The sequence below is a fragment of the Thamnophis sirtalis genome, unplaced genomic scaffold (assembly GCF_051295495.1).
Source record: "Thamnophis sirtalis isolate CommonGarterSnake01/CBP01778 unplaced genomic scaffold, rThaSir2_p1.2 scaffold_12, whole genome shotgun sequence".
Lineage (NCBI taxonomy): Eukaryota > Metazoa > Chordata > Lepidosauria > Squamata > Natricidae > Thamnophis > Thamnophis sirtalis.
Window position 1 is genome coordinate 60,770,320 of NW_028261392.1, and position 12,776 is coordinate 60,783,095.

The window sequence follows — 12,776 nt, forward strand, 5'->3', positions numbered from 1 at the left end:
TGATCTAAGTAGTACTATTCTTAAAAGCCCTCTCTATTCTCTTATCTCCCCACATCTTCCTCTATTTTTAAAAAAAAAGAAAGAGAAGTTTTATTTTTACATAATTTTAGGGGGAGGGGAGGTGTAGAAAACCATAATGAATCTGAGCTTGTGTTGACTTACATGCCAGGGAGGTGAATAATAATTATTTTGCTTGATGCTGTTTGTGGATTTGATGGTGCTGACAACCTGTGATGCAGAATGCTTGCAAGGTTTTTATCTGCATGTTAATATACTGGTCCATCAGTGAAATCTGTCTTTGTGGCCCTGACAGCTACATGCCTCTTCACTTGAAATTATGAGGAAATAATTTACTGAAGATCTAAAATTCCTGGGCAGAGTCCAACCAACGATAAGTGTTTTAAAACTTAATTTTAAATTATTGGTTAAATGGGTTTTATCCGCATCACCACAATGGTCTTCCAACAAAATGAAATGGCTTCAATTGCAGATCAAAAATGTTACAGTACGTCAAAGTGGGAATTATCAACCAATAAGGAGTTTAATCCCATGACTCTATTTTTTGCACGAACTGTGATTTCAAAGTAAAGGAATCTAAGTCACAGGTCTTGTCCTCTGAGAAAAAGATAAATCCTGCCGAAGAATGGAGTTGTCTTTTAACTTCCTTTGACTTTGTGCTAGCTGTTTTACCTTGCCTGATTATCATGTTCCGTATTTGTAATATGTGTAATAGATAACGTGTCTACTCATTATGGGTGCTAATTGAAAGGAGACAAGGCCAGAGTAATTAATCATGCCAAAGTGTGATGAGCAGCCTCTTCTGGGATTGCATATTTTGGGTTCATATGAGTGGTCAATAATTAAATTTATTTGTGATGCAAGCAGTTGCACACAATTTACAAATTACTCTTGTAGCTGCCCCGGTTAAATCGGGAGAATTGGAAACGCATCCCAGGATGGATCTTGCTTGATGCACAGATAGTGTCCTTGGCTCTACTGGGCTTCCCCACCCCCACCCCAGGGGTATCTGAATCGAATCTCTGCTGGTGGCCAACTTGCCACTTTCTAGAATGTTTTTGTTGTGGCAATATCTTTTGTCCGGGATGGTGACGGTGAGAGTAATCGTCTTTCAGGTCTTATGCAAAGAGGAGCAAGCTTAGATCTTGAGATCTGTTTCACTCAACACTATCAAATTTATAGACGTAAGCATAGCATTTCAAGTATCTGCTTTCAATATAAATTCAGAAAATTTGGAAAATTCTCCTCGAAGCAAGATCTCTCTCCCTCTTGGCATCTACTTTAGTGGGCACACTGATGGAGTTATGAAGAAGGAAATCAAACGTTAACATTTTATTATTTTTTAAAAATCAGATATAGAAATAAACTGCAGTCACTACGATTGCATTTTTTTTAACCAAACGTGTTGAAATTTTATTTGGTAAATTTATTTCACATAGTGTTCCTCTCCTTCCCGTCCTCTTACGATATTCAAATGTTCTGAGAATTTAATTCTTAAATTAATGCTGGGAGATTCCACTCCTGCTTCCTTTCTAGAAAACGCTCTCGGTCACTTAACTAATGCCCGAAAAGAATTGAGCAATTTGTAATGGTTGATGTTGTTAACATTTTAACACCGTGGAAGTAAATGACCAAACCACAAACGTCCCTTTTCCCTGTTTGAAAAGGGAAGGTTTGGCCCTTTTTCTTAAATTCATCAGCTCAATTCCAAGCCAAACAAAACCGAAGTGGAAGCTCAGCATTGTTAAAAGTAGCCAGAGTATTGCTCAGAGAAAAAAATAAATCTCATTTTCCAAGCTTCCATCTGAGCCCTGATTTTCGATTGCGGAAAAAAAGAAAAGCTGTGTTTCGGGAGCAATGTCTTTTCTTGGTTCTTGCTGTTCCCTGCGCCCAGCCCATCACTTAAGCCCTGCCACATTCATTCATCGCCGGTTGAGGTTTTCTGCAGATTTAATCGCAGCATCGTTTGTGGTTGATCATATCAATCTACCTGGTACTTGCCTCCGTTTCCCTGCTGACTTAAGCCCGGACAGGAGTAGAGCAGTTATCCCCAACGAATTGGGTTAGAAATAAATGTAATGACAAAGAAAGGCTGCGATATAATCCTTCAAACGGCAGGAAATCCTACTTAGCGAAAAGAGGCGTGCAAGCCAGGCTTACTCCTCTTCGGAAACGCGCATTTACCGCGCAATCCCGGGAACCCTGAAGCCTCGGGATCCGAACGAAAGGCGGTCCCTTGCAGTTGAACTAAGAACGAAAAGGCTGGGAAGTGGCTGCCTTTTAAAAAGCTCTCGTCTCTCAGCGATGGCCGAGGTGGTTAATTGAAAGCAGAAATGAATTTCTCCTCCCGTTTCTGATCCGCGCATTACCCCTCCACACACACACCCTTTAGCACACACACAAGCGCGAGCGCCGTCACCTGATCGGCTGCGAGTTTGAGAAAGAGAGCGAGCGAGCGAGCGAGCGAGAGATGAACGAATTTTGCAGCGCGCTTGCTTTCAACTTTCGAGTGCTCTCCACGTCTCCTCTCCACTTTTTCTTTTCCCGGGGAACCGAAGGCGAGGGCTTGGGGTTTTTGTTTTGCCCCTGAGTTGGCAGTGGGTCAGAAGCCAGGAAAAAAAAGAGAGTTTTGGGGTTCGTGGGAACCGAGGAGGCAAAACAAAATGCAACCTTTACCCCAAGGCTTTAGGGCGCATAAACCACCCCGGTTTCTTACAATCAGATCGGGGTAGGCTCAACTTATTTTCTCCACCACAGCCTTGAAACAACGGACCGAGTGAGTCTCTTCACCGAAGAGGGTGTGCGAGGGAAGGAGAGGGAGAGACGGAGGAGGAAGGGAGGGAAGTTGGGCCATGGTCTTAAACAAGAGTTTTGGTCAGGCTTCCTAGTTCTACCCAAATAGTCCCCACCTGGTTTGAGAAAGGGAAAAGGGGTCGAAGCGAAGACTACCTGGTCGGTAAGAGGCGGAGAGAAGTCCATCCCCGCGCCCAGGGCCTAGGGGAGACCCGAAACGCTCAGACTTCGTGCTCGCTGAGAGGGAAGGGGGAAATCCCTTTCGCGGAGCCTGGCAGAGACGCTAAGCGCTTCTTGCAAGTGGTCCTCCTCCTTGGGGATGGGAGGGAGAATCGTACACTGTTGGAAAGGAAAACAACAGTGTTTATTTTCGTTGCATCAAGCGTCAAAATGCAATGTTACACTGATGCCTGGGGCGGCCTCGAACCTTTCAGGGCAGAAAAAAATGCCATCTTTTGAAGACATCCTTAAAAACTACAGACGGGGGTGACTGGACGAGCTGGTCTCGTGAAGAAAGGGGTGCTTGAGAGGCCTCCTTCTACGTTGAGAGCGGGAAGGGCTTGGGTTCCCTCGGCTGGGCAGCTCAGAAAGAGAGAAAAATCCAGGGAAGAGATTTTGGATGGAAAGGCGACGGCGCAACTGGAAAGGGATCCACAGTCTCTCCAGGTGCCTCGCCTATGCTGCGAAAAGACTAAAAGAAGAGGGAATCCGACGGGACGGGACGCTGTTGCTGGCAGAGCCTCACACAGCCCAGTCGCAAAAAAGAAGACAGGGCTTGCGGGGGGGGGTCTTCTCGGCATCCCAGAGACTCACCAAGATCCTTTGGGGGTCCATTTTCCCCGCCCAGATTTTTTGAAAGGAGGCGCACCGGGATTGGCCGTGGGGGCGGGGCTTCCCTGCGGAAAGTGACGTCACGCCCTCTCCCTGCAGTGTGAATGAATCAAAGCTGCGTTCTCTGGACCAGCACTCAGCTAGCAGGCGACTTGCTGCAGCATCACTTTCCAAACCGGGATAACAGTCAAGCTGGAATAGCAGGAGACTCCAAGGGGGATCTGAAACCAACTGGGCCCAACCTTCTGCAAATCGAGAAGGATCGGTCCCGAATAGGCTTCGTTTTTTAAAAAATCTGAGTTTTTTTTTAATTTATTATTTTAAAATAACAATCCCCTTGGGTGTTTTTCCCTCCCTTCGCCCAGCGTTTTCGTCTTCTCCGTATAGTGAAATAAAATGATGCAAAGCTCAGCACTCGCCACGGAAGGTTCTGTGAAGGGGCTTCCAGAAATTCTTGGTGTGCCAATGCAACGTAAGGAATCTTCTTCTTCTTTTTTTCTCCCTACTCTCTCTTCCTCTCTTCCACGTCAATGTAATAATTAAGAAATGTGGCGATTTGGATAGCTTGAATGGTGCAGGGAGGGTAGCAATTAAAAAAAACCAGCTGCGTGGTCCACGTTAGGAACAGGGGTAGAAGAAGATTCTGCCTGGCGCTATGTGTACCTCTTGCGTGTGTCTCTTAGGGGGGGCCTTGTGCGAGCGATCTTCCAAGGTTGTGGCCAGGAGGAGGACAGGTTGTTTTGCAGGGTTCTCTTTTTGCCTTATGGGTCAATAAATCCTAGCGCTGAAAAAAAAAACAAGATGCCAGATGGCGAGGGGTAGCATCTCACCGCTTACTGTACTCGCACAGGAGTGAATCCCGCTGAGCTTCAGGGGTCTCTCTCCCAGATAGGCGGGGTGGGGTGGGCAGGGGTCAGGTTGTTGGGCAGAAACGAGAACGGCCTTACCGCGAAGCAAGAAGTCTGCCTCCGTCCTTATCGCTTGTGAGCCCATCGATCCCCTTCCATTGCCCTTCAGTTAATTTGCAGCCTTGTTTTGAGTCCCTTTACTGGGCCGGATGTTGCTTGCGTTTGGGGCATCTCGGGGTGGCGGTGGTGGGGTTAGCTTCCTTTAGCGGGGAGGAGAATGAGAAGCAGCCGGCTCTGCATTTGCTGCAGACCCGAGAAAATAAGCGTCTATACTGTGTCGTGAGAAGGCGTCTCTTTCACCCTGCAAAGGGAGGGAGGGGGGGTTAATTAAAATTCCCCCCTTGGAGGTTCCGCGGATCCATGAGGTGAGTCAAGGAAGCGGGTTGAAAACCGGTGGCAGAAGCGGGAGCGTTTCCTTGCCTTCAAGGATCCAAAGGGCAGAGGTCTCCCGAGAACATTTTATATGTTCACTTCTCTCCTCCGATGAGTGTACTTTTCTCCAACCGGAGCTCTGCTATGAATTGGGCCTTCGTGAGCAACAAGCTTCTGCTGGCCTCGGTTCCACTTCCTTGTGTCCCGGCGGATTTGCTGATCGATCCGCCCTGAAGCTGTGTTGAGTCAGAAGCAAGTCCCTCTGATTTAAACGGAGCGGACCTTTAGGAAGAGCCCCGCTCAGGCAGTGCTCGCCTTCCCCGAGGTACCTTCTTAGAGGTGCCTTCTAAGTCAGAGAGGTCGCTTCCTGGGAAAAGGAGAACTCGGGAAACTTCTTCCTAGAGTCACTGTTTGGCCTCTGTAAAAAATAGGTGCTTTGCGAGGACCGATTAAGCAAGCCAGGAACGCATAGGTGGTGCGGATGGGAGCTTTCCATTTTCTAGGCAGAAGGGAAGGTCCCGGGCTGGGACTGGGTCTCCTCCTCCTTAAAGATTGTCCCTCTGGAGAAGGGAGGGTTTCCACCGCGGGCTGCCAGTCCCCGCTAGTTTGTCTCAATGCCACCGCAGAACGTCGGATGGAGGGCCTGGCGGCTGCGCTTTAACCAGAAAGAGGGAGCGCGTTAGGGAAGCTGAGTCTTCCCAGACAGGCCCCCTTGGAGCCCAAGCGAAGGGCTTTCAGGTTCACTTCAGGTCAAGGGAAGCCTTAGGAAGTTTGGCGGAGCATATCGGTAGGTACAATTAGCCTGGCGAGGTACTGGGCATCAGCACCCCTCCTCCCTTTCTGCGTGGCTTCGAGGGAGCGACCCCCCCCCCAGCCTGAAGGTCAAAGGGGCTGAGAGTCTCCTGGGTAGCAACAGTGGCGCTGGGACTTGGCCAGGACAGATCAGTCGCTCCCCTCCCCTCTTGTGCTGCTTGGGGCTCAGCCTGGCGCTCTGAGCCCGCAGGATGGCCGGAGCAGCGCTGCGATCCCGCAAAGTTGGCCAGGTCCTGCCCAGCAGTGGTGCGAACGGGTCGGGACCGGGTGTCATTGCTTGTCGAGCTGCCCTGACGCAGGGTCCGGTTTCCGATACTCCATCCTCGGCTGGCCTCTTCGGCTTCTTCTCTCGTTCACCGCTTCGGACGGCCTTCGTTGCACTGGACTGAGCGCTTCTCACCGGGCGGTGGAGGCTCCTTCGCCAGGGCAAGCCGGATGCTTCCCATAGGCGTCCTTCTTCCGGAGGAGAGCACTCCGCAAGAGGTGGCTTCCAGTCCATAGGAGACGAGGGTCGCCTCCGTTCTCCGTAGTGTCAAAAGGGATTTGGGGAGTTGTCTCAAGGAGGCAGGTTCGCTGGCTCCAGGAAGAGGGAGGTGGATTTGGGGTGGGGATCTCAGGCCCGGCCTTCATAAGCAAGGCAGCCCCGTCCCCGCCGAGCGGCTCTTTGCCACCGCCCTTCCATTTGCTCCCAGGGCAGCTTGACTTAGGGGGCAATTGTTGCTGATTTCAGAAGTTGCAGTGTGGAAACAGCAGGAGGGAGACTTTCTAGTGGATCAGGCTGCCCGGTAAGGAACCTAGCCGGGTTCTCGGCCTTGTCACCGGCCTCAGCCCCAACCATTGCCCGAAAAGCGCTGGAGGGCAGGTGAATTGGCCTGAGAAGAACCTTTCTCAGGTTTGAGCAGCAATACCTTGGCGCTTCACCTAAGCTAGTTGGGTTGAGTTGGCTTCGTACCTGGAGTGAAGTCAGCCATTTTGAACCAAGGCGTTGCACCTTGTCTGAACCCAATGGTGATGGCTGGTCAAGCAACCAGAGTTGAAATTTCATGAATTTGAGGGCGATTTATGTCCTGATGTTTGCCTCCAAAACGCGAGGGTCATCCCCCATCCACCGCAAGTCTAGATTTTACTGGATTTTACTGGAAATAGACTTCGGAGGGTTGATTTCACCGCATTGTCTTGATGCGGCCAACCTCTTAGAGGGCAAAATGGGAAGTTGTGAAACACGCGAACTATGAAACCAGGGTCTGGCATGATTTGAGATGTGGTAGACCCGAGATTGGCAAGAAAACACTGTTTGTTGTAAACGTGGAACCGGCTTCGTTTCTTCATATCTTACCTCCTCCTGCTTTAATTTCTTTCCCGCACCTGGCGTTTATTCCAATCAAGAATCCTTTCTTGATTCTCCTCTTGGTGGAAAACCGTCCTTATCTTCTTAAAAATGCCACTGCAAGACAAGTCCTTTTATTTTCTTGAAAACCGATTCCCACTAAATTAGGGAGGAGGAACCGACTGAAAGCAGAAAGGCAACTGGGGAACTCGCTGAAAACCATGTGCCCCAAATTTATAGCCTGGGTCACTGCTCGAGTTTGTCTAATGGAGAGTCAATTGGTTCCATTCAATTAGGCCTAGAATATAACTCAGAAAGTCCGTTAAATTCCAATTATCTAACCGCTGATGTGTGTGCCTTCTCACTTTTTCACCTGCTTTGCTTTCCAAGCCAAGAGCTGTTTACTTATCAATCGGCTTTTTTCTCTCCTCAGTTAACAGCACATCTCTCCCTCTCCATAGATATGCTCATATGCATGCACACTTTTTGTACCTTTGCACACACAATCCAATGTCAAGTTCAATGCGCCTAAGCATACTAATACCGTATCAGCACGAGAGCTGTAGGTAACTTGTGTAATGTACTTTGCATACCTTCCACACCTTCACAGCTTTCCCTTTTCTTTTCTGGCTACAAATGTGAGAACTGCCAGCAGGAGTCATCGAAGGATTGACGTTTTGTTAGTTTGATGGGATATTTTAGTAGCAATTTTTTTGCGCTCCCTTTCTCCAGGGGCTGCACCTTCATAGTTTTTCACACACTATTTCTCTCTTTTCAGAGCTGCCCTGCCTAATATAGCCGTCTTGGTTCCCATCAGTCCTGGCCTTTCCCAGTTCTTTCTCATGCAGGAGCTGTGGGACGCTCTGACGGGGCCCTTTCATTAGTGGCTCCTCACTTGGAGGCGCAGTCAGATCCTTTCCTTATTATCCCTTCCTTTCTCCTCCGAAAAGGTAATTCTGGAGTGAAAGCCCCGCTTGGGTGCGTCAGGCCTCCAAAGGACGGTGGGTTGTGGACTCAGGTCGGCTTTTCCCCAATATGGTGCTCCCAGTTTAAGAAAGGTTGACTTGGCTTTCTAAAACATTTGGGAAACACATGGGTGAGGCGGGGTGAGATATGGGGTGTCCTTGGGTTTGTTTTGAGCTCCCGAGTATTGCTGGAATAAGATCCCCAGAATATCTCCTTGCTTCGAGGAGAGGGAGTTGAGGATGGGAGTCAGTTTCCTTTCACTTTTTCTAATAACAGGAAGTCATCCTGGTTCAAAAGCCCAAGATTGGTGGTCACAAATCAAGCCTGTCTCTTTCTGTCTTTCTTCGTCATCTATCGCTTTCTTTCTTTCCCATTTCGACCTATCTCCTATCTCCAAGGCAAAAGAGGCTGAATATGAAGCAGAGAGGGAAGGGAAGGGATTTGGTGAAGGTCCAGCCTTTTCCCCTCGGGGCAAGAGACGCTGCAGTAGAGAGGTTTTCTTCGGAGGCAATTCTTTCCTTAGCACAGATGACCTGTACTCTAATCCGCTGTAATTGCTGGAAGCCTAATTGGGACCTGGAAAATTTGTGGAAAATCAGCAAATTTTCCTTAACTGTATGTGAGCCAAGAGCATATCCCCCTCCCCGGGGTAGGGAATAAAATCGATTTTCCGGCTTTCCCTCCCCCGCCGCTTTCCTGGGATTTTCTGTCCTGCACATGGCTTAGAAATGGAGCAGACTCCATTGCCACCATCCAACCAGGCGCAGCAATCAGCTGCGCTCCGTTTATTTTCTATTAGCGAAAAGCGAGGCGGGGCTAAGAGCTGGAATAAACCGTGGTTAATAAGAAGCTGGCGATGCGTAATTTGCTTGACTTTTTCAGCCACATTGTTCTCCAACCGATTCGATGCAAACATGGCTTAATTCCAGCGAAATGCCAAGCTTGCCCTCTGTGGAGAAAACAGGGCAAGCAGGTGGGATGACTTCCTAGGTTTTGCTGTAGATAAACTGTTTGGGGGAGGGGAGAAAGTCTGAGAAAATCCACCTTTTGCAGTCGTGGGATAGAGCAATTCATTTAAGGCACTAAACTACGATGTCATTTGCTTGCTTGTTGACTCAGATACGAGAATCTGAACATTATGTTCTATCCAAGAAACCCAGTTTGAGCGAAGTCTGATTGGGCGAGATATGAAAATGCGTCCATCCATTGGCTTTAATTCTAATTACACACGGGAAGCACACTTGTGTACATATTTCGATTGTTCTCTCGGATGGAAAGCTCATTTCTTCTCCACCTTGGTGGTAGGCTATAAGTAGACTAACCGCTTTGCAGTTTGAAGAGAGAGTCAACCATTCTCTCCTGCAACCGTCGAGTCTAGTTCCTCGAAATAGACTTCGGTGTGAAACCCGGATTTCAGCTTAAATATCCCCTTCTTCCGATTTGACAGGAGGGAGAATTTCAATCTTTCTAGACAGAATAGACTCGAGGCAAAGGCTGCTCCGGGTTCATCACAGCTGGGGTCTGCCTCGGTCTTTTAGGAATAGTTTTCCGAGTTCCGAAAAGATTCGGATTAACCGAAATAGCTGCCTCTGCTTTTCTGTACAATCTTGATTCGGTTTTAGCGAGTTTCGATTGTATGAGTTGCCCAATTTATTTAACCAACAGTTCCTTTACACCTGCTAGTTAGGGCAGTCAATAGATAAGCAGCTTAGGGTTGCAAAAATCAACCATCAGAAGCAAACAATTAAACGAAGAGTGGAGGAAGTAATAATGGAAAGAAAGGCAGGTAGAAGGGTAGCAATCAGCGTGGCAAATACCATTTTTAAAAAATGGCACGCAACGGCAGACTACATACACTCTAACACGCACTTTTCCAAGTTTTTATTGCGCCGCCATGCAAGCGGATCGGGCCACTTATGCAGATGGGATGTGCCTGTAAGTGCAGGTCCCACGTTAAGCGTGGGAAGATCACATTCGAGGGGACTTGCGGCCCGTCACATCCCGGAGGCTTTGCGTGGTTTGATGCTTGGCGATATTAGGAAAAAAATCGGATCTTATCGGCAGGGAGGGGCTTCTTTGGGCTTGCTTGCAATCGTTTTCCCCTTCTTGTAGAGTCTGCAATGCTTGTAGGGGTTGCTTGCAATCGTTTTCTCCTTCTTGTAGAGTCTGCAATGCTTGTAGGGGTTGCTTGCAATCGTTTTCTCCTTCTTGTAGAGTCTGCAATGCTTGTAGGGGTTGCTTGCAATCGTTTTCCCCTTCTTGTAGAGTCTGCAATGCTTGTAGGGGGTTGCTTGCAACCGTTTTCCCCTTCTTGTAGAGTCTGCAATGCTTTGTGTAAAATCGGAATTCCAGTTAAGAGTCTTGAGAGAACAGCCTGAAATAAACATTTCTAACCTTAAGCGAAATACTTGATCTGGCACTTTTGCCGCAAAGTACCTTTCCTCCTTCAAATTAGCGTATTTTAAATTTCATTTGGGACCTTTACCGACCCAGAAAGAATAGCGGAAGGAGGGGGAAAGTTATCTTCAAAATAAATAAAACGTGGAAATAAAATTGCTGGCAAAATTTTTTAAGATATGCTAATCTTCCATCTTCTTTTGTTTGGAGAAGCTGCAGGAAGGAAAATAAGATAATCGCTCGAATTGAATTATCGAGACCAAAATAATAATAATAATAATAAAACAACTCTTGCATTTTCAAAACTATAGCTTGGAAGCATAAACATTACAATTAAAAAACGTTCTTTTTGAAAAGTCATATTTGCGGGGGAAGGAGGAGGAATAGATATATATGGGATTCAATTATTGCTCGGTGTGTCCAAGGGATTGTGAGCCTCTCCCCAAAACAACGAAACAGCCCTTCGTCTCCCCAAAAATTTCGACCGTCTGGGATCTTCGCTTGTCCCCGTCCTCTGCAGGGGATGCTGACCCGGACGGGGGTTGGAAGGAAGGCAACGGCCTCGGAGGCTCGACCCGTAACCAGGGATCGGTCCTTCTTTAAGGCCTTTAGCTGGCGAACTTAATTCCCTCTTGCAGACGCCAATTCATTTTTGTTGAATTTCTGTTTTGGGCCCGGTTAGACAAAAGCGCGGACGCCTCGCTCTCTTCCTTCCCAGCCTCGCCTTCTCTGGGACAGAAACAGCGGCCAGTAGAAGACCAATTCACTTCTAAGGGTCGGAACGGCGAAGGTTTCCTCGGGAGGTTCGAGCGGCTCCCGAATCTTTTCTTGAGCTTCTTCTGATCGCTTGGAGGGGAGAGAAAGCCCGTGGAAAAGGAGAGCAACTTTTGAAGGGAAACGCAACCGAGAAGCCGTCCGGTTTCTTCCAACAGCGGAGGGGACGGCAAAGCCTTCGTGTTTCGCCCGACCGGAGGCCAGTCACGAAGCCGCCGAAACCTCCCTGCTGCTTTTCTGCCCGCCAACGCTGCTCAGCCAGGCCTGGTTTTTTCCCCTAGTGGGGATCCGTAATGAAACCGGGCTCTCCTGAAGAAAACCCGGAGGAAAAAGGAGCCGCCGCAGGATGTGGAAAAACCCTGTTCGCCTTCACTTCTGACAGGCGTGGAATCCCGTAAAATGCAAATGGATTCAAATATATTTGCGCCATGAGAGAGAGAGAAAGAGCCATGGAAAGGGAAGAGGCGGCCCGCCGCCCTCCTCCGCCTCCGGGGGAAAACTATCCCGCGTCTCTCGGACGAGAGGCCGGCCTTCCTTTCTAGCGAGTCCCGCGAGGCTGAGGGAAGCGTTCAGCCCTGTCAGAGGCCTGGTAGGTGGCCGTTGGGGCGAGCGCTAAGAGCGCGCGAAAGGCGGAGAGGCCTTTTACCTCACGGGGGGAAAAGCGCGCCAAACTCGCTGTGCTAAAAGGGGCGGGGCGTGGGTGGGTCTCGAAACGAGGTAATGCTGGCCCCGTTTCGGAAGCGCCCCAAAAATTCGACAAGGCCTTCGGGTGCTCTCCACCACCCCACCCCCGCCTCCCGGTTTGGTGTTTTGGGCCCAGTGCGGCCTAAGAGGACCGAGATCCTTCGCTTTCCTAGATGAGAGAGACGCACTTGCTTCTCTCCTCTAAGGTTTAATGGGTTTAATGGCGCCGGGTTCTCCTGCAGGCCTCGAGTGGCTCGTCCTGAATTCAGCTATCTTTACCTTTCCTTTAAGGAAAAAAAACAAGCTTGTTTTTTTTATCATTTTATTTTTTATTACATAGACAACATCACATAACAATAGAAAAAAAACAATGGGAAAGGGAAAAGGAAAAAAAAAGGGGGGAAAAACCCCATCATCACATACAATATGTCATTTGATCACAGGTGCATCCCTACTACTTTATACATCCCGTATCTCTGTTAACAAGCTTGTTTTTTTATCTGAAGTTTTAGTCTCTTTTGGAGAAGAGAACCAGCCAAAACAGACCACGAAACAGATGAGCTGATGAAATGATAATAGTAATAATTACTGATTGTACAGTTATAGAGGCTAACCTGATTTTGCATTTAACAACAGCAGCGAGACTGCTGGTGACTCAATACTGGAAGAAGGAAGATTTGCCTACTATGGATGGACATTAAAAGTAACAAACTTAGCAGAGATGGCTAAAATATCAGCATATCTCAAGGACCATTCAAACGAGAGATATAAACTGGAGTGGAGAAGATGGATCGACTATACTCAAAATAAATATGGGACTAAGAAATTTCAGATAGCTTATGACTAACAAAACAAGGAATGATATAATTTGTTTAGAGCTAGCCTAGCAAAGA

At 48.1% G+C, this 12,776-nt stretch overlaps 1 protein-coding gene across 1 annotated transcript in view; it reads left to right on the plus strand.

Annotated features, from left to right (window-relative positions):
- Nucleotides 1-3,997: 3,997 nt before the first annotated feature.
- Nucleotides 3,998-12,776, plus strand: part of LHX4 (LIM homeobox 4) — a 65,079-nt gene continuing 56,300 nt past the window's right edge. Inside the window, exon 1 of the mRNA XM_087726509.1 lies at nt 3,998-4,114. Within this exon, the coding sequence (XP_087582635.1) occupies nt 4,039-4,114 (76 nt within the window). The 5' untranslated portion in view covers nt 3,998-4,038. The remainder of the gene's footprint in view (nt 4,115-12,776) is intronic.